At 40.1% G+C, this 22,260-nt stretch overlaps 1 protein-coding gene across 11 annotated transcripts in view; it reads left to right on the top strand.

Moving 5' to 3' along the window:
- Positions 1-22,260, top strand: part of RYR3 (ryanodine receptor 3) — a 1,083,635-nt gene that overhangs the window by 278,466 nt on the left and 782,909 nt on the right. For 7 of the 11 annotated variants that reach the window (XM_053697969.1, XM_053697973.1, XM_053697971.1 and 4 more), the window contains exon 4: positions 22,108-22,122. The exons of 3 other annotated variants lie outside the window; for them this stretch is intronic. In XM_053697969.1, the coding sequence (XP_053553944.1) occupies positions 22,108-22,122 (15 nt within the window). Of the gene's footprint in view, positions 1-996; positions 1,018-22,107; positions 22,123-22,260 lie in introns of all 11 variants that reach the window. One more of the 11 variants, XM_053697970.1, reaches the window with a different exon arrangement.

A 22,260-nucleotide genomic window follows, 5' to 3' on the forward strand; every position in this document is an offset into this window, starting at 1 on the left:
TGGGCAATGTGATGTTACCCTACTTATTAGAGTAAAGTTACTCACTGTTTCTTTAGTTAAATAATTAATTGTACCAGCTACAGTACGTTCAGCTGGAATTTCACAAAATACATAATTAAAAAATGTGAAATATTGTAAAACCAGTGAAAATTCAGAGAACAGGTTCCATGTTTGCATTTATTACTTATTATAATGAGTATCTTTTACAAGGGTAACACAGCTGTTTTTTTTTTCATTTTTAATTATCACTTCTATTTTACTCTTATTTGTTAATAAAGGTGAGTGCTGTATAAACATGCATTTAAGACCTGTGTTTCTACAGAAATGCAAAGTTCTTGTTAAAGAGACACAAAACCCATCATTTTACTTATATGATTTCAATGGGAAAAAAAAATAACTTTCCACTTTACTTTTAGCGTCAAAATTACTTTGTTTTCTTTGTTGAAGAGCATACCTAGGTAGGTAGCATGCATGTGTCTGAAGCTTTATATAGCAGCAGTTTTGCAAGAATACCTTTAATTGTGCAAACCCTACTGCCATCTAGTGCTAAAAAATGTATAAAACATTATTAAAAGCATTCTTGCAAAAGCAATGCCATAATAGTGCCCCAGACAAGTGCACTCTATCTACCCTGGGTAGGCTCCTCAAGAAAGAATACCATGCGCACAAAGTACGTTTGATAATAGAGGTTAATTGGAATATTTTTAAAAATGTTATGTTCTCTCTGGATTATGAAATGTCATGTCCCTTTAAGTGAACATAAGGGTTACACTATTTTAACCTTTAGTAATTATACAGATAAACATTTTGTATGTAGGGAACATGTGTCAGAATAAATAGTTTGAAATTCTGTGCATATTCTTTAGAAATCACTTTTGATGTTACGTGATAAACTACAGGCAGAATGGAGCATAGTTTCATGTAACTTTCATCATATAATTTAATAGTGCAGCTTTGTGATTCTTTACTGAACCATGTACTGTTTTGTTTTGATAGCCTAGGGGCCGGTCCAGATGGGTACGTTGCTCTCCGTTCATTTCTCTCCGCATGGGATTGATTCCGGGTGCCATGTGAATATGTTGATCCTTTCACTTTGAAGTGTTCAGATTTATTTCTTTGTCTTAAAATAACAATGCGTGCTAAATTGATTTGCAAATCTAAGACTGGACTTCTGCATCACCAGCAGGTGTGGGCCTTAGCCACATCTATCCATAAACACATATGTATTTCTAAAGTCAAATTTATAAAAGCAGAACCAACTTAATAATTGTACTAATGCCATCAGTAGGACATATGTTCTCTGCCAGTGTAACCCATTGAGAATATATTTCATTTACTCTTAAAATTATTTAATCTATGTTCATACATGTTAGCATTATAAAGGTATATAAATATTTTATATTTTATCCGTTCAGTTGTTATAAAGTCTCTCATTTAGCCAGCAAGATACATTTGCCCGAGAAACTTACAAGTGAAAGGATTAACTTCACTAATACTTATTTTCCCTTTTTACTGTTCACCAATTATTTCACTGCTTGACCAATTATTCTCATGATGAAGCTGCGTTTTGACGGTTACTTGTTTAATATCTTTAAACCATCGCTAACCAGTTTGAATACTGTAATTGTATTGGTAGACAAGAAGTGCTCGTATAAAGGTTAACTTTTAGTGCTGGCCTGACTCCAGGATTGTTATGCAAGATGGTACATTTCTAATTCTCAAAATGACTAATTTTTCTAAGGGTAATATACGTTTTACCATCATCTATTTTTTCATAGAACCTGGTGCCATCCCAGCAGAATCAATCAGCCAAGCCAGTGCTGAAATGATATGTGATCAAACCATCCTTTGCTAAACACATTTTTTTTAAAAAGAAAATCACTAACAGATATGGTGGCAATGAAGGGGTTATTAATCAATAGAGAATTATTATGACAAATTATTTTATGTGTGTGATTCCTCATGAACTATATAAACATGCACAAGTTGCCTATAATATGCAAGGATAGCATGCTGATAAATGCATTTTTATGTTTTCTTGCAGGACTTCACTTATAAAAAAATATATATATATAATTTATCTTCAAGTTATTTAACTGCAGTTCAGTGTGTGTTCAGGTATATAATATTATTCATCTTTTTCTAAAAGACTTTCAGTCCAGCACTCTAGCATTTTCAATTGCAAATATGTCCCAAACATTTGTTGTACATAAAACATAAACAAATAAGTGCATACATATTCATACGCATCTTCATAATTAACGTATATCCATTATACTTTGTAGAAAAGTCTTAATTATACAAAATATCAAGTCCCACTGAGATTTTTTTTATTCTTAATCTTAATTGTGGGTTTGGTTTTTAATTGTGAGACCATGTGAGTATTTGACTTTCAAACTCCCTACTGATATATGCAGTTTAATTATAAATAAATGAGTAGGTCAGCAATGGAAAGCTGAATTGTTTCACTTTGTTATTGTGAAATATTGAGAAGCCGATGTGTGCTGCATATGCTATCATAATTATTGAAACTAATTATTAAAATAATGAAAGAGGATATTTAAATATATAATTAAACCCCAGCACCAAAATGATCAACATAACTACTGGGAAATAATGTTTTTCTAATTTGCTACTTTCCCCTACATACTCTGGATGAGACATTGAAGAAAAATATCTTCACATCGGAGAGAGAAGATTTAAGAGACTATATTCTGTATAATTAGTTTCCCTTAAAATTTGTAATGACTTGTTATATTAATGTATTATCATATTATGTTATGTATTAATGGTATAGGACATTATTCCTTTATTCTTATTTTTGTATTTGAAATTGATGTGTTTGATCATTGAAACCTCAACCTATTGTTCCAAAGAAAATGCCAATTTAACTGGGCTGAACCTGCAGGAAGAGCAGAACTCTTTATCTTATATTTCTCTTTATTTACAAAGGTACTGATATTTTCATTTCCAATTGCTAGAATAAATCCATATGTGTAATTTTCAATACATTTAATTGTATGTGGCTAGTATCACAAATCATTGGGAAAGCTTCAAAGGTATAATGTAATCAGGCATGTAGACAATGTATTCCAAGCACTGGGATCAACCTCCCACTTAGGAGCTGGCCCATTTTTTGTTTAGCACCTGGGTAGCACTTGCTGATTGGTATTAGAGTTAGATTGGTGTTAGAGTTAGGAGTCGTCATTTTATTATCTGACCCAGGCAAAACATTATCAGTGCAGTTCCTTGAGCTGCCCCTGCCCTTGACTGCCAGCAGTGATCAAAGAACCACAAAATACAATAGAATTGAATAACTTACAAATACACAATAAAAAGACAATGCAATAATGCTTACTTTGAATTTGAAATGAGCAGTAAAATATTTTCTGACAAATTTCAGTTAATCCAATTTTTCCTCCCCCCTTATCATGTGACAGCCATCAGCCAATCACACAATGCACACACCCATATATATATATATATATATATATATATATATATATATATATATATATATATATATATATATATATATATATATAAAATAGCAAATTTTCCAGCACTCAAACCCTTGGGTGATATTCAAACACCTGGGTGCAGTCCTTGAAGGAACATATAGAACAAATGGAGTAGAATGAAGGGCACTCTCATGATTTGTTTGTATTTGCAAATAGAAGTAGTTTATTCATAGTATCAACAATTCTTCATAGTCGAGGTTTCGTCTTTCACAGAAGCCTTCCTCAAGACAGATAATATCTTATGTCGGCATACAGCCGTGCTCACCAAACAGTAGATAACCAACAGTAGAGAACACATCTACTATGAAGAATTTTTGAAACTATGAATAAACTACTTCTATTTGCAAATACAAACAAATCCTGAGAGTGCCCTTCATTCTACTCCATTTGTTCTATATATATATATATATATATATATATATTTATATATACATACACACACACACACACTGAGAATTTACTAGAAAAAATAAAATGGTTCATTGATAACACATTAAAGGGAGAACAAATGACAATGATGTTTGTGCTCTATAAAACAAGATAAGGTCCCTGTTAACTGTAATGTTTCATTTGTCTTAAAGCCCTCATATGCAAATTTTGGTCTCAGCGCTTTGTTTTTTTAACATGTTCTTATTATTAGAGTGTTGTGTAGATAGTTGGATAGTCCATAGTGAGTGATTTAAATTGTGAGACTCACATATTTAAATTTGGTATGGAGTTAAGATTTGGGGCCCCATGGTTACCTTGTTCAAGTTTTTGTAATTGCGATTTTTGATTGACTTTTTTTCTGGGGAGCCAAGAGAACATGATCCAGACCAGACTAGATTCACATAGGTAGAACATTAAAAATGTATATTTATGAAAACATAAAAAAATAGTCAACCTATATACAACTAGTAGACCCAAAATCCTTCATGTTTCATACCATATGACATATACTGCTACTGAGAGTCATAAATGTGGATTATTACCTTTGACAAACTGAATGATATAGCGAAAGGGCATAAGCGGCCAGGCGCGTGTACTACTCACACTATTTGTGGGTCCATATGGCTTTAATCATCACAGTTGGTTTGAAGGGTACTACCTGCACAAAGTGGGGCCCATTTTGCCATTTATGTGTGAACTTTTAGCAGCACTTGCATAATTGTGATACTTATGTGCTTTACTCAAGTGGTTCATTATAACACTTGTTGCAATGGGGGGATACCATAAAGCTTTTTTAAGGGGTTTGAATTTTTTAGGGGGTCTTAGGCATGTTAGAGGTTGGGTGTATCTTGGGGTGGGGGTTTCTAGTGGTTATGGGGTTAATTATGGTGGGTTTAAATGCAGGTAGTCAGTTAATTGCAATGGTAGGGTGAATTACTTAGGTGGCTAATGGGGGGTTCAACACTTGGATGGGGGGCAGGGTAACGGCCAGTGTTATATTTTTTTTACTAGCACATACAGGGAGTGCAGAATTATTAGGCAAATGAGTATTTTGACCACATCATCCTCTTTATGCATGTTGTCTTACTCCAAGCTGTATAGGCTCGAAAGCCTACTACCAATTAAGCATATTAGGTGATGTGCATCTCTGTAATGAGAAGGGGTGTGGTCTAATGACATCAACACCCTATATCAGGTGTGCATAATTATTAGGCAACTTCCTTTCCTTTGGCAAAATGGGTCAAAAGAAGGACTTGACAGGCTCAGAAAAGTCAAAAATAGTGAGATATCTTGCAGAGGGATGCAGCACTCTTAAAATTGCAAAGCTTCTGAAGCGTGATCATCGAACAATCAAGCGTTTCATTCAAAATAGTCAACAGGGTCGCAAGAAGCGTGTGGAAAAACCAAGGCGCAAAATAACTGCCCATGAACTGAGAAAAGTCAAGCGTGCAGCTGCCAAGATGCCACTTGCCACCAGTTTGGCCATATTTCAGAGCTGCAACATCACTGGAGTGCCCAAAAGCACAAGGTGTGCAATACTCAGAGACATGGCCAAGGTAAGAAAGGCTGAAAGACGACCACCACTGAACAAGACACACAAGCTGAAACGTCAAGACTGGGCCAAGAAATATCTCAAGACTGATTTTTCTAAGGTTTTATGGACTGATGAAATGAGAGTGAGTCTTGATGGGCCAGATGGATGGGCCCGTGGCTGGATTGGTAAAGGGCATAGAGCTCCAGTCCGACTCAGACGCCAGCAAGGTGGAGGTGGAGTACTGGTTTGGGCTGGTATCATCAAAGATGAGCTTGTGGAGCCTTTTCGGGTTGAGGATGGAGTCAAGCTCAACTCCCAGTCCTACTGCCAGTTTCTGGAAGACACCTTCTTTAAGCAGTGGTACAGGAAGAAGTCTGCATCCTTCAAGAAAAACATGATTTTCATTCAGGACAATGCTCCATCACACGCGTCCAAGTACTCCACAGCGTGGATGGCAAGAAAGGGTATAAAAGAAGAAAATCTAATGACATGGCCTCCTTGTTCACCTGATCTGAACCCCATTGAGAACCTGTGGTCCATCATCAAATGTGAGATTTACAAGGAGGGAAAACAGTACACCTCTCTGAACAGTGTCTGGGAGGCTGTGGTTGCTGCTGCACGCAATGTTGATGGTGAACAGATCAAAACACTGACAGAATCCATGGATGGCAGGCTTTTGAGTGTCCTTGCAAAGAAAGGTGGCTATATTGGTCAATGATTTGTTTTTGTTTTGTTTTTGAATGTCAGAAATGTACATTTGTGAATGTTGAGATGTTATATTGGTTTCACTGGTAAAAATAAATAATTGAAATGGGTATATATTTGTTTTTTGTTAAGTTGCCTAATAATTATGCACAGTAATAGTCACCTGCACACACAGATATCCCCCTAAAATAGCTAAAACTAAAAACAAACTAAAAACTACTTCCAAAACTATTCAGCTTTGATATTAATGAGTTTTTTGGGTTCATTGAGAACATGGTTGTTGTTCAATAATAAAATTAATCCTCAAAAATACAACTTGCCTAATAATTCTGCACTCCCTGTATAGGAAAAGACAGTGTGGCGCCAAGTAGCGTTGTAGCAACAGCTGTAGGGTACCAGTACTACAATGCTGTAGCAGAACCTACGCAAATGGTAGGAGGTCACTATCTGTTGCTACCTACCACTCGCTACTTGTTTTTCTTAACCACAGGATTTTTTTTTTAACTTTTTTTTAATGTTTTCTTTTGTGCATATGTTAGAGTGGACACTTAAATAGAGTGGGGTTTCCGTTTGATTAAATTCATTTTTTGTGATGCAGGCATCCTTGACCGTAGAAGTAGTTTTATGCAGAAGGAAGTTAACAGCTTTGAGATAGGAGAAGCTGCTTCATTGATTTCAATGCAGATGATCTCGCCATGTTCTGCTGTGATGAGGGGCAGATACAAATCTCTTTGATTTCCACAATTTTTGAGTGATGAATTTGCTTTACATTTTTATCAGCGAGATATTAGTTTAATTAATGTGTTTTATTTAATGTAGGCCATTGTTTCAGTTTACAAAGCATACATTTTGGGGCATATCTGTGTTGCTCCATTATCATTACAGGCATATATATATATATATATATATATATATATATATATATATATATATATATATATATATATATATATATATATATATAAAAAAAAACATGGAAAGGGACTGCACTCTCAGACCGGACCGGGTACACATCCTGTGACCCTGCAACATGCTCAGTCCTGGGTGCTCACCGGCACTCACAGGAAGCTGTGCTGTCCCCAGAGTCACAGGCAGTTAACCCCAGACAGGTCTGGGTGCAAGAACCATAGGGAAAATTACAAAACAAATTAATACAACACACAGAGAAAACCCAGCACTCACATTTTTTTGCTTTTAATCTTAGCTGAGAGCTTGTAAGTGAGTGCTGGAGTTTCTCTGTGTGTTGTGTGTGTGTATATATATATATATATATATATACACACACTGTATATATATATATATTGGTTGTATCTGTGCACAGATTACTTTGCCACCACCTTGAAATAAGTATTGCTTGAGAATACATGAAATTACATACAGTGCTTTCTTTATTTGGGTGGCTCCCTTTGGCATTAGATGTAGCTGGACTGTCAGTGAAAATGGTGAGACAAACACTTTTTATTTTGCTGTTCCTTTAATTGGACTACTGCAGACCCAACATCAGGAAAAGGGCCCATGAGAGAGCACGCAGTTCAGGCAGTAGCTCATTTTGTGTGTTACTGCTGAGATAAACCGATCCTGCTGAGTGTGCACTGCGTAGATGTATATGATGCTGTCAGAATTAGTAGAGGATTAACCTCTCAATGCCTGTGACCAATGTATCATTCTGAGTATGTGCTGTTTTCAGAACAAAAAAAGATCTTGCTAAAATTAAGAATTTATATGATGTTAAATGTTAAGGCCAGATAAATTCTTTTCAAAGGGTCTGAATGTACATTGTATTACCTGAGCAGTGTTGTATGTTTTCTTATACATTATTTTATGTTTGTTATGTAAATCCAATGCAATGAACGTTACATCACTTACATAAGGGAGAGTTCAATACCTTTGTGTTAGATCACACGTGCAATATACAGTGCCGGTGCTCTACAATATACTTCACTTGTGTAACACAGTATTCCAGTAATGTAGCCTGCACTAAATTATCTGCAATGCAGAATCCATGCACTATATTAAAATATACTAAAAAAAATATTCTATTATTTTAGAAGTGTAATATAGAGGTTTTTTGTTGTTGTTTTGCGTAACCACACTTAGATGATATTTCTCCTACATTGGTGTATCCGGTCCACGGCTTCATCCTTACTTGTGGGATATTCTCAATCCCCACAGGAAGTGGCAAAGAGAGCACACAGCAAAGCTGTCCATATAGCTCCCCTCAGGCTCCGCCCCCCCAGTCATTCTCTGTGCCGCTCTAACTAGTAGCATCTCCCCGGGGGTGGTAAAGAGTATGTGGTGTTAGTTGTAGTTTTTTATTTCTTCTATCAAGAGTTTGTTATTTTATAGTGCCGGCTTGTACTATTTACTCTGCAGCAGAAAGTGAAGAAGATTTCTTCTGTTAAGTGTGATCAGTCCACGGGTCATCATTACTTCTGGGATATTACTCCTCCCCAACAGGAAGTGCAAGAGGATTCACCCAGCAGAGCTGCATATAGCTCCTCCCCTCTACGTCACTCCCAGTCATTCTCTTGCACCCAACGACTAGATAGGATGTGTGAGAGGACTATGGTGATTATACTTAGTTTTATATCTTCAATCAAAAGTTTGTTATTTTAAAATAGCACCGGAGTGTGTTATTACCTCTCTGGCAGAGTTTGAAGAAGAATCTACCAGAGTTTTGCTATGATTTTAGCCGGAGTAGTTAAGATCATATTGCTGTTCTCGGCCATCTGAGGAGTGAGGTAAACTTCAGATCAGGGGACAGCGGGCAGATGAATCTGCATAGAGGTATGTAGCAGTTTTTATTTTCTGACAATGGAATTGATGAGAAAATCCTGCCATACCGATATAATGTCATGTATGTATACTTTACACTTCAGTATTCTGGGGAATGGTACTTCACTAGAATTACACTGTAAGAAATGCATAAAGCTGTTTAATAACTAGAGATTATGTTTAACGTTTTTGCTGGAATGTAAAATCGTTTTCATTTGCTGAGGTACTGTGTGAATAAATGTTTGGGCACTATTTTTCCACTTGGCAGTTGCTTAATCTGTTTTTCTGACAGTTTCTGTTCTCCCTCACTGCTGTGTGTGAGGGGGAGGGGCCGTTTTTTGGCGCTTTTTCTATGCATCAAATATTTCAGTCAGCAACTCATTGTATTCCCTGCATGATCCGGTTCATCTCTACAGAGCTCAGGGGTCTTCAAAACTTATTTTGAGGGAGGTAATTTCTCTCAGCAGAGCTGTGAGAATTATAGTTTGACTGAGATAAAAAACGTTTTTTCTGTAATTTGTTTCCTGCTTTCAGAATTTGTTATCTTTGCTAATGGGATTAAACCTTTGCTAAAGTTGTGTTGTTTACAAGGATTGAAGCTATAACTGTTTCAATTTATTAATTTTCAACTGTCATAGATCTTCTGTGCTTCTTAAAGGCACAGTACATTTTAATATTATTCTAATTGAATTGTATTTCCAAGTTGCAAGTTTATTTGCTAGTGTGTTAAACATGTCTGATTCAGAGGATGATACCTGTGTCATTTGTTGCAATGCCAAAGTGGAGCCCAATAGAAATTTATGTACTAACTGTATTGATGCTACTTTAAATAAAAGTCAATCTGTACAAATTGAACAAATTTCACCAAACAACGAGGGGAGAGTTATGCCGACTAACTCGCCTCACGTGTCAGTACCTACATCTCCCGCTCAGAGGGAGGTGCGTGATATTGTAGCGCTGAGTACATCTGGGCAGCCATTACAAATCACATTACAGGATATGGCTACTGTTATGACTGAGGTTTTGGCTAAATTACCAGAACTAAGAGGTAAGCGTGATCACTCTGGGGTGAGAACAGAGTGCGCTGATAATATTAGGGCCATGTCAGACACTGCGTCACAGGTGGCAGAACATGAGGACGGAGAACTTCATTCTGTGGGTGACGGTTCTGATCCAAACAGACTGGATTCAGATATTTCAAATTTTAAATTTAAACTGGAAAACCTCCGTGTATTACTAGGGGAGGTGTTAGCGGCTCTGAATGATTGTAACACAGTTGCAATACCAGAGAAAATGTGTAGGTTGGATAAATATTTTGCGGTACCGACGAGTACTGAGGTTTTTCCTATACCTAAGAGACTTACTGAAATTGTTACTAAGGAGTGGGATAGACCCGGTGTGCCGTTCTCACCCCCTCCGATATTTAGAAAAATGTTTCCAATAGACGCCACCACAAGGGACTTATGGCAAACGGTCCCTAAGGTGGAGGGAGCAGTTTCTACCTTAGCTAAGCGTACCACTATCCCGGTGGAGGATAGCTGTGCTTTTTCAGATCCAATGGATAAAAAGTTAGAGGGTTACCTTAAGAAAATGTTTGTTCAACAAGGTTTTATATTGCAACCCCTTGCATGCATTGCGCCGATCACGGCTGCAGCGGCATTCTGGATTGAGTCTCTGGAAGAGAACATTGGTTCAGCTACTCTGGACGACATTACGGACAGGCTTAGAGTCCTTAAACTAGCTAATTCATTCATTTCGGAGGCCGTAGTACATCTTACTAAACTTACGGCGAAGAATTCAGGATTCGCCATTCAGGCACGCAGGGCGCTGTGGCTAAAATCCTGGTCAGCTGATGTTACTTCTAAGTCTAAATTGCTTAATATACCTTTCAAAGGGCAGACCTTATTCGGGCCCGGGTTGAAAGAGATTATCGCTGACATTACTGGAGGTAAAGGCCATGCCCTGCCTCAGGACAAAGCCAAAGCCAAGACTAGACAGTCTAATTTTCGTTCCTTTCGTAATTTCAAAGCAGGAGCAGCATCAACTTCCTCTGCACCAAAACAGGAAGGAGCTGTTGCTCGCTACAGACAAGGCTGGAAACCTAACCAGTCCTGGAACAAGGGCAAGCAGACTAGGAAACCTGCTGCTGCCCCTAAAACAGCATGAATTGAGGGCCCCCGATCCGGGATCGGATCTAGTGGGGGGCAGACTTTCTCTCTTCGCCCAGGCTTGGGCAAGAGATGTTCAGGATCCCTGGGCGCTAGAGATAATATCTCAGGGATACCTTCTGGACTTCAAATACTCTCCTCCAAGAGAGAGATTTCATCTGTCAAGATTGTCAACAATCCAGACAAAGAAAGAGGCATTTCTACGCTGCGTACAAGAGCTCTTGTTAATGGGAGTAATCCATCCAGTTCCACGATCGGAACAGGGACAGGGGTTTTACTCAAATCTGTTTGTGGTTCCCAAAAAAGAGGGAACTTTCAGACCAATCCTGGACTTAAAGATCCTAAACAAATTCCTAAGAGTTCCATCGTTCAAGATGGAGACTATTCGGACAATTTTACCTATGATCCAAGAGGGTCAATACATGACCACTGTAGATTTAAAGGATGCTTACCTTCACATACCGATTCACAAAGATCATTATCGGTACCTAAGGTTTGCCTTCCTAGACAGGCATTACCAGTTTGTGGCTCTTCCATTCGGATTGGCTACAGCTCCAAGAATCTTCACAAAGGTTCTGGGTGCTCTTCTGGCGGTACTAAGACCGCGGGGAATCTCGGTAGCTCCATACCTAGACGACATTCTGATACAAGCTTCAAGCTTTCAAACTGCCAAGTCTCATACAGAGTTAGTGCTGGCATTTCTAAGGTCACATGGATGGAAGGTGAACGAAAAGAAAAGTTCACTCGTTCCACTCACAAGAGTTCCCTTCCTGGGGACTCTTATAGATTCTGTAGAAATGAAGATTTACCTGACAGAGGACAGGCTAACAAGACTTCAAAGTGCTTGCCGCACCCTTCATTCCATTCAACACCCGTCAGTGGCTCAATGCATGGAGGTAATCGGCTTAATGGTAGCGGCAATGGACATAGTCCCCTTTGCACGCTTACACCTCAGACCACTGCAACTGTGCATGCTAAGTCAGTGGAATGGGGATTACTCAGACTTATCCCCTTCTTTGAATCTGGATCAAGAGACCAGAAATTCTCTTCTATGGTGGCTTTCTCGGCCACATCTGTCCAGGGGGATGCCATTCAGCAGACCAGACTGGACAATTGTAACAACAGACGCCAGCCTTCTAGGTTGGGGTGCCGTCTGGAATTCTCTGAAGGCTCAGGGACAATGGAGTCAGGAGGAGAGTCTCCTGCCAATAAACATTCTGGAATTGAGAGCAGTTCTCAATGCCCTCCTGGCTTGGCCCCAGTTGACAACTCGGGGGTTCATCAGGTTTCAGTCGGACAACATCACGACTGTAGCTTACATCAACCATCAGGGAGGGACAAGAAGCTCCCTAGCTATGATGGAAGTATCAAAGATAATTTGCTGGGCAGAGTCTCACTCTTGCCACCTGTCAGCAATCCACATCCCGGGAGTGGAGAACTGGGAGGCGGATTTCTTAAGTCGTCAGACTTTTCATCCGGGGGAGTGGGAACTTCATCCGGAGGTCTTTGCCCAAATACTTCGACGTTGGGGCAAACCAGAGATAGATCTCATGGCGTCTCGACAGAACGCCAAGCTTCCTCGTTACGGGTCCAGATCCAGGGATCCAGGAGCAGTCCTGATAGATGCTCTGACAGCACCTTGGGACTTCAGGATGGCTTACGTGTTTCCACCCTTCCCGTTGCTTCCTCGATTGATTGCCAGAATCAAACAAGAGAGAGCATCAGTGATTCTAATAGCACCTGCGTGGCCACGCAGGACTTGGTATGCAGACCTGGTGGACATGTCATCCTGTCCACCTTGGTCTCTACCTCTGAAACAGGACCTTCTGATACAGGGTCCCTTCAAACATCAAAATCTAACTTCTCTGAAGCTGACTGCTTGGAAATTGAACGCTTGATTTTATCAAGACGTGGATTTTCTGAGTCAGTTATTGATACCTTAATACAGGCTAGGAAACCTGTTACCAGAAAGATTTACCATAAGATATGGCGTAAATACCTATATTGGTGTGAATCCAAAGGTTACTCTTGGAGTAAGGTTAGGATTCCTAGGATATTGTCTTTTCTACAAGAAGGTTTAGAAAAGGGTTTATCTGCTAGTTCATTAAAGGGACAGATCTCAGCTCTGTCCATTCTGTTACACAAACGTCTGTCAGAAGTTCCTGACGTCCAGGCTTTTTGTCAGGCTTTGGCCAGAATTAAGCCTGTGTTTAAAACTGTTGCTCCACCATGGAGTTTAAACCTTGTTCTTAATGTTTTACAGGGCGTTCCGTTTGAACCCCTTCATTCCATTGATATAAAGTTGTTATCTTGGAAAGTTCTATTTTTAATGGCTATTTCCTCGGCTCGAAGAGTCTCTGAATTATCAGCCTTACATTGTGATTCTCCTTATTTGATTTTTCATTCGGATAAGGTAGTCCTGCATACTAAACCTGGGTTCTTACCTAAGGTAGTTACTAACAGGAATATCAATCAAGAGATTGTTGTTCCTTCTTTATGCCCAAATCCTTCTTCAAAGAAGGAACGTCTACTGCACAACCTGGATGTAGTCCGTGCTCTAAAATTTTACTTACAGGCAACTAAGGAATTTCGACAAACGTCTTCTCTGTTTGTCATTTACTCTGGGCAGAGGAGAGGTCAAAAAGCTTCCGCTACCTCTCTTTCTTTTTGGCTTTGTAGCATAATTCGTTTAGCTTATGAGACTGCTGGACAGCAGCCTCCTGAAAGAATTACAGCTCATTCTACTAGAGCTGTGGCTTCCACTTGGGCCTTCAAGAATGAGGCCTCTGTTGAACAGATTTGCAAGGCTACAACTTGGTCTTCGCTTCATACTTTTTCCAAATTTTACAAATTTGACACTTTTGCTTCATCGGAGGCTATTTTTGGGAGAAAGGTTCTTCAGGCAGTGGTTCCTTCTGTATAAAGAGCCTGCCTATCCCTCCCGTCATCCGTGTACTTTTGCTTTGGTATTGGTATCCCAGAAGTAATGATGACCCGTGGACTGATCACACTTAACAGAAGAAAACATAATTTATGCTTACCTGATAAATTCCTTTCTTCTGTAGTGTGATCAGTCCACGGCCCGCCCTGTTTTTAAGGCAGGTAAATATTTTTTAATTTATACTCCAGTCACCACTTCACCCTTGGCTTTTCCTTTCTCGTTGGTCCTTGGTCGAATGACTGGGAGTGACGTAGAGGGGAGGAGCTATATGCAGCTCTGCTGGGTGAATCCTCTTGCACTTCCTGTTGGGGAGGAGTAATATCCCAGAAGTAATGATGACCCGTGGACTGATCACACTACAGAAGAAAGGAATTTATCAGGTAAGCATAAATTATGTTTTCTGCTAAGAGGACTATGATTTTAGCACCAGTAACTAAAATCCATTGCTGTTCCCACGCAGGACTGTTGAAACCAGATAACATCAGTTGGGGGGAACAGTTTGCAGGCTTAACTGCTTCAGGTATGATCAGTCATTTTTCTAACAAGACCAGTAATGCTAGAAGACTGTCAGAAATTCCCTCTGGGATAGGTAAGCCATTGTTATTAGATTCAGCAATAAAAGGATGGCTTATTTTAAGGGCTTATGCTGGTTGACACTATTGTGGGCTAATCGATTGTTTTTTAGCAAGTTTTCAACTTAAATAGGTGTTTTTTTATCAACTTAAAACACTTTTGGGGATTAATTTGCGCCTGGCACTTAGTTGGACACCTAATCTAGTCAGAAAGGCCCCTCCACTCTGGTATGCAGAGGAAGGAAGCCCCATTTTCACGCCTCAATTGCGCACTTGTTTTGACTAGTTCATGCAGCTTCACGTGGGGAGTCCGGAGGCATCAGAAAGGGCTCCAGGGAGGCTTATATTCTTACCAAAATAACCCTAAGGAAGGTAAAAGCCACAGGGCAAGCTGTGGCAGAGTACTGTAGTGTGTTAACCGGTTAACTGCTGTTATTAGCTCCGGTTTGGGCATTAAGGGGTTAATTGGTCTGAAAATTTGTGTGCAACCTTTTCAAAGCATTATGACACTGTGGTGAAAATTTCATAAAAATCGGATGTGTTTTTGATGGTTTTTTGATGTTTCAGTAATAAAGTGTGCACTTTTATTATTTAAAGAGACAGTAACGTTTTTGTAAAAAATAAATTTTATTGCATTGAAGTTACTTTTAAGTCTGTTAAACATGTCTGAACCTTCAGATAGCCTATGTTCTGTATGTTCAAAGGCCAAGGTGGTTCCCCCATTAAATTTATGTTTGAAAAGTGCTATAGCGTCCAAACAGCTTAAGGACCGTACAATTACACTTAAAGATATAGCCCAAGATGATTCTTTAGCTGAAGGGTGTGAAGATAGCTCGCTATCCTCCCCTTCTGTGTCAACACCAGCTATGCCCGCGTAAGCGATGCCCAGTACATCTAACGCACCAATTGCGATTACTATGCAACAGTTAGCGGCAGTAATGGATAATTCTCTCTCAGCATTTTTATCCAAACTGCCTGCTTTTCCTAGGAAGCGTGATTGCTCAGTTTTAAACACAGAGGATGAGCAAGCAGAAGCAGAGGATAAGTTATCTGTAGTTCCCTCACACCAATCTGACTTAGCGGTGAGGGAAGGCCTGTCTGAGGGAGAAATTTCTGACACAGGAAAGGTTTCTCAGCAGGCAGAGCCTGATACTATAGCATTTAAATTTAAGCTAGAACACCTCCGCGCCCTACTTAAGGAGGTCCTAGCTACACTTGATGATTGTGATCCTTTGGTGATCCCAGAAAAATTATGTAAAATGGACAAATTCTTAGAGGTCCCAGTACACACTGATGCGTTTCCAATACCCAAGAGGGTGGCGGATATCGTTAATAAGGAGTGGGAGAAGCCAGGAGTACCTTTTGTTCCCCCTCCTATATTTAAGAAAATGTTCCCAATTGTTGATCCCAGAAGGGACGCGTGGCAGACGGTCCCTAAGGTAGAGGGGGCAGTTTCAACGCTAGCTAAGCGCACGACTATACCAATAGAAGACAGTTGCGCTTTCAAAGATCCTATGGATAAAAAATTAGAAGGTTTACTTAAGAAAATCTTTGTTCAACAGGGTTTTCTTCTTCAACCAATTCCTTGCATTATTCCTGTAACCACTGCAGTGGCTTTTTGGTTTGAGGAACTAGAAAACTCGCTCCAAAAGGAGACTTCTTATGATGAAGTCATGGACAGAATTCACGCCCTGAAGTTGGCTAATTCTTTCATTACAGACGCCGCTTTCAAGTTAACTAAATTAGCGGCGAAAAATTCTGGTTTTGCTATTGTGGTGTGCAGAGCGCTTTGGTTAAAGTCTTGGTCGGCGGATGTGTCGTCCAAAACAAAATTACTTAATATTCCTTTCAAGGGTAAGACCCTATTTGGGCCAGAGTTGAAGGAAATTATTTCAGATATCACTGGGGGAAAGGGCCATGCCCTTCCACAGGATAGACCTTTCAAGGCTAAAAATAAGTCTAATTTTCGTTCCTTTCGCAATTTCAGGAACGGACCGACTTCCACCTCTACAGCCACTAGGCAAGAGGGTAACGCATCCCAGCCCAAACCAGCATGGAAGCCATTGCAAGGCTGGAACAAGGGCAAACAGGCCAAGAAGCCTGCTGCTGCTACCAAGACAGCATGAAGGGGTAGCCCCCGATCCGGGACCGGATCTAGTAGGGGGCAGACTTTCTCTCTTTGCTCAGGCTTGGGCAAGAGATGTTCCGGACCCCTGGGCACTAGAAATTGTTTCTTAGGGGTATCTTCTAGAGTTCAAGGACCTTCCTCCAAGGGGAAGGTTCCACATGTCTCGCTTATCTTTAGACCAGATAAAGAGACAGGCATTCTTATGTTGCGTAGAAGACCTATTAAAGATGGGAGTGATACACCCACTTCCAACAGCGGAACAAGGACTGGGTTTTTACTCAAACCTGTTTGTATTTCCCAAAAAAGAAGGAACTTTTAGGCCAATTCTGGACTTAAAAATTCTAAACAAATTCCTCAGAGTTCCATCATTCAAAATGGAAACCATTCGGACAATTTTACCAACGATCCAGGAGGGTCAATACATGACTACCGTGGACTTAAAGGATGCGTACCTTCATATTCCTATCCACAAAGATCACCATCAGTTTCTGAGGTTCGCCTTTCTGGACAAACATTACCAGTTCGTGGCTCTTCCGTTCGGATTAGCCACTGCTCCCAGAATTTTCACAAAGGTGCTAGGGTCCCTTCTAGCGGTGCTAAGGCCAAGGGGCATTGCAGTAGCACCTTACCTAGACGACATTCTAATACAAGCGTCGTCCCTTCCCAAAGCAAGGGCTCATACAGACATTGTTCTAGCCTTTCTCAGATCTCACGGGTGAAAGGTGAACATAAAAAAAAGTTCCCTGTCCCCGTCCACAAGGGTTCCCTTTCTGGGAACAATAATAGACTCCATAGAAATGAAGATCTTTCTGACAGAGGTCAGGAAGTTAAAGCTTCTGAACGCTTGTCGAGTTCTTCAATCCATTCCTCAGCCCTCCATAGCTCAGTGCATGGAGGTAATAGGACTAATGGTTGCGGCAATGGACGTGGTTCCTTTTGCTCGAATTCATTTAAGACCATTGCAACTGTGCATGCTCAAACAGTGGAATGGGGATTATGCAGACTTGTCTCCCCAGATTCAAATGGACCAGAAAACCAGAGGCTCACTCCTCTGGTGGCTGTCTCTAGATCACCTGTCTCAGGGAATGAGTTTCCGCAGACCGGAGTGGATCATCGTCACGACCGACGCCAGTCTTTTGGGCTGGGGCGCGGTCTTGGAGTCCCTGAAGGCTCAGGGTCTATGGTCTCGGGAAGAATCTCTTCTCCCGATAAACATATTGGAATTGAGAGCGATATTCAATGCGCTCCATGCATGGCCTCAACTAGCGGAGGCCAGATTCATCAGATTTCAGTCGGACAACATGACGACTGTAGCGTACATCAATCATCAGGGGGGAACGAAGAGTTCCCTGGCGATGATAGAGGTATCCAAGATCATCAAATGGGCAGAGGATCGCTCCTGCCATCTATCAGCAATTCACATCCCAGGAGTGGACAACTGGGAAGCGGATTATCTGAGTCGTCAGACTTTCCATCCGGGGGAGTGGGAACTTCACCCGGAGGTTTTTGCCCAGTTAACTCAACTATGGGGCATTCCGGATCTGGATCTGATGGCGTCACGTCAGAACTCAAAAGTTCCATGTTACGGGTCCAGGTCCAGGGATCCCAAGGCGACACTGGTAGATGCCTTAGCAGCGCCTTGGTCGTTCAATCTAGCTTATGTCTTTCCACCGTTTCTTCTTCTCCCACGGCTAGTAGCCAGGATCAAACAGGAGAAGGCTTCGGTAATTCTGATAGCTCCTGCGTGGCCACGCAGGACCTGGTATGCAGACCTGGTGAATATGTCATCGGTTCCACCATGGAAGCTACCTTTGAGGCAGGACCTTCTAATTCAAGGTCCATTCGTACATCCAAACCTAGTCTCTCTGCAACTGACTGCTTGGAGATTGAACGCTTGATTCTAGCTAAGCGTGGGTTTTCGGATTCAGTTATAGATACCCTGATTCAGGCTAGAAAGCCTGTCACTAGGAAAATTTACCATAAGATATGGCGGAAATATCTTTGTTGGTGCGAATCCAAGGGTTACTCATGGAGTAAGATTAGGATTCCAAGGATTTTAGCTTTTCTCCAAGAAGGATTGGAGAAAGGTTTGTCAGCTAGTTCCTTAAAAGGACAGATATCAGCTCTGTCTGTTTTGTTACACAAACGTCTGGCAGCAATGCCAGATGTTCAGGAGTTTGTGCAGGCTTTAGTCAGAATCAAGCCTGTCTACAGACCTGTGGCTCCTCCATGGAGTCTAAATCTAGTTCTTTCAGTTCTTCAGGGGGTTCCGTTTGAACCTCTACATTCCATAGATATTAAGTTACTATCTTGGAAAGTTTTGTTTTTGGTTGCTATCTCTTCCGCTAGAAGAGTTTCTGAATTGTCTGCTTTGCAGTGTAATTCACCCTATCTGGTGTTTCATACAGATAAGGTCGTTTTACGTACCAAACCTGGTTTTCTTCCAAAAGTGGTTTCCAATAAGAATATTAACCAGGAAATAGTTGTTCCTTCTCTGTGTCCTAACCCAGCTTCTAACAAGGAACGTCTGTTACACAATCTCGATGTGGTTCGTGCTTTGAAGTTTTACCTAAAAGCAACTAAAGATTTCAGACAAACATCGTCCTTGTTTGTCGTCTATTCTGGTAAGAGGAGAGGTCAAAAGGCGACTGTGACCTCTCTGTCTTTCTGGCTGAAAAGCATCATCCGGTTGGCTTATGACACTGCTGGAAGGCAGCCTCCTGAACGAATTACAGCTCACTCTACTAGAGCTGTGGCTTCCACTTGGGCTTTCAAGAATGAGGCTTCTGTTGAACAGATCTGTAAGGCAGCGACTTGGTCTTCACTGCATACATTTGCCAAATTTTACAAATTCAATACTTTTGCTTCTTCGGAGGCTATTTTTGGGAGAAAGGTTTTGCAAGCAGTCGTGCCTTCCGTTGGTTCCCACAAGTAAGGATGAAGCCGTGGACCGGATACACCAATGTAGGAGAAAACAGAATTTATGTTTACCTGATAAATTTCTTTCTCCTACGGTGTATCCGGTCCACGGCCCACCCTGGCATTTTAGTCAGGTTTAAATTTATTTTTTATAAACTACAGTCACCACTGCACCCTATGGTTCTCCTTTTTCTCCTAACCGTCGGTCGAATGACTGGGGGGGCGGAGCCTGAGGGGAGCTATATGGACAGCTTTGCTGTGTGCTCTCTTTGCCACTTCCTGTAGGGATTGAGAATATCCCACAAGTAAGGATGAAGCCGTGGACCGGATACACCGTAGGAGAAAGAAATTTATCAGGTAAACATAAATTCTGTTTTTTTTTATCTTATCTATACTATAATCGAGTTTGTAACATGTCCATCGCAGTTGTAGGTTGTGCACGCAGCCAAATCCCTGCTGCGCAAGACTATTGGTATACAAATATAACTAATAACCAATAGAGGATGTTGTATATCACTAACAACCAATAGAGGGCGTTGTATGTAACTAACAACTAATAGAGGGCACTGTATATCACTAACAACCAATAGAGGGCGCTGTATATAATAAACAACCAATAGAGGGCGCTGTATATCACTAACAATATACAGTTACATACGGCGCCCTCTATTGGTTGTTAGTGATATACAGCGCCCTCTATTGGTTGTTAGTTACATACAGCGCCCTCTATTGGTTGTTAGTGATATACAGCGCCCTTTGTTGGTTGCCAACCTTGTGTTTAGTTTTCATAGACAATTGTGTGGTTAACTGTCGTGCAAACTTAGAACTTTTTTCAGGTTTATCCCCATTCTAATGAATACATTGTTTACTGTGTTCCTGCTTATGCACCTGTCTTCACTACTGGTTATAATGCATCATGAACTATAACGAGAGCCTTGCTCAGAGAGAGTGCCCCATCCTGGCTTGAGGTTCAAGAAATAATTACATATGTTAGAAAGATGAAGGAATACTCATTATTTCTTGAGAACAAGCAGAAATTGTATGCTTTGGTGTTGGGGCCAGGAGATGCACGGATGGGAGAGATGAGGCTAGGGGATTGACTCTTCTACCTAATACTATATTTTTTTCTTGCACATATTCAGATGGTATTATTATTATTCCATTGGTTTATATTGTGTTGTTGTGAGAATTATTCCATTGGTTTACATATTCAGATGGTTACAGTCAGGCCTACTTTTTGGGCAGGGCAAGAGGGCCATCTGCCCAGGGCCCTATGGTTTTGGGGGCCCTTCAATGTCGATGAGGGTATGAGAAAGTGCAATGTAATGAGGTGTAATATGTAGTGTTTTTATTTATATCAGGGGTCAGCAACCTTGGGACCCCAGATGTTTTAGAACTACATTTTCCATGGTGCTCAGACAGCCTAAAGAGTGTCTCAGCATCATGGGAAATGTAGTTCCAAAACATCTGGGGGCCCAAGGTTGCTGACTCCTGCTTTGTATAGCTAACTTAATGCTAGGACAGGAGTGGGTCATGCAGGGGTCAGAGCATAGAGGGGTAAAGGTATAAGGGTGCTGGGCTAAGGGGGGGTCCCACATTTTTTTTTTGCCCGTGGCCCTGCAAATGCTAAGGGTGGCCATGGTTGTAGTCTCTCATTCTTTGATTAAAAGAGGGCAATGTTTTTCTTAAAACACATTACCTATTTCCCCCCCCTTCATTTATTGTTCTGTTACAGTGCTTGATGTTATGTACTGTTTTTTTCCCATATGTTATTATATTTAGATTTTTATTTGTGAAAAAAATTGTCCTTGATATACATTCATACAGTTTTAAATAAAAATTGGGTGATTTGTTGTTCTTTAGTGTGATGGACAAAAGTAGTATACACAAAATCTTTGTTAATTATATTTGATGGCACCTGAACTGTTATAACTATACAATATGCAATTATGTAATATCTTTACTTGATTGTCCAATTAAAAAAATATATATTTTTAAAATGGATGATGAAGAAATCAGGTATTGATATTTCCTTTGGTACCCATAAAATATGATTTTTGTATTAAAAAGTTTTTTATTTTTTTTCCCTTCAAGATATTCTAATTTGGGGTCCTCACATTTTAGTTTTAGAGAATTCTATTTCAAGCCTATCTCTCATGCTTCTCTTGTGCTATTAGATAATGAATTTAGTGTTAAAATACTAGATTCCCTTGCCTTGTAATAAAATCAGGATTATTCATTTATAAAACTAGGATAATCTCAGTTGATTGCCAAGAAGGCACATTCAAAGTATATCATGTCCTTAATAGAATCCTAAATAAACCTTGTTACAGTGACAGTGACTTTTTTGTCAGAATCATAAACTGATGGTAATTTACATTTTACCTTTATTTTCTGTTTTTTAATGCATCCAAGAAGTTTACCGGGAAGGTAAGTATAAGAAATCTATCAAGTTATATGTAATGCTGTCTGCCCCTGCTGTTTATGAAGATGCCCATATTGTTGACAAGTCAGAAAGCAGAGGTTCATAGAAGTAAATTAAATCTCTAGCTAGAGTTGTATTTGTTT

Source organism: Bombina bombina, chromosome 1, assembly GCF_027579735.1.
Source record: "Bombina bombina isolate aBomBom1 chromosome 1, aBomBom1.pri, whole genome shotgun sequence".
Lineage (NCBI taxonomy): Eukaryota > Metazoa > Chordata > Amphibia > Anura > Bombinatoridae > Bombina > Bombina bombina.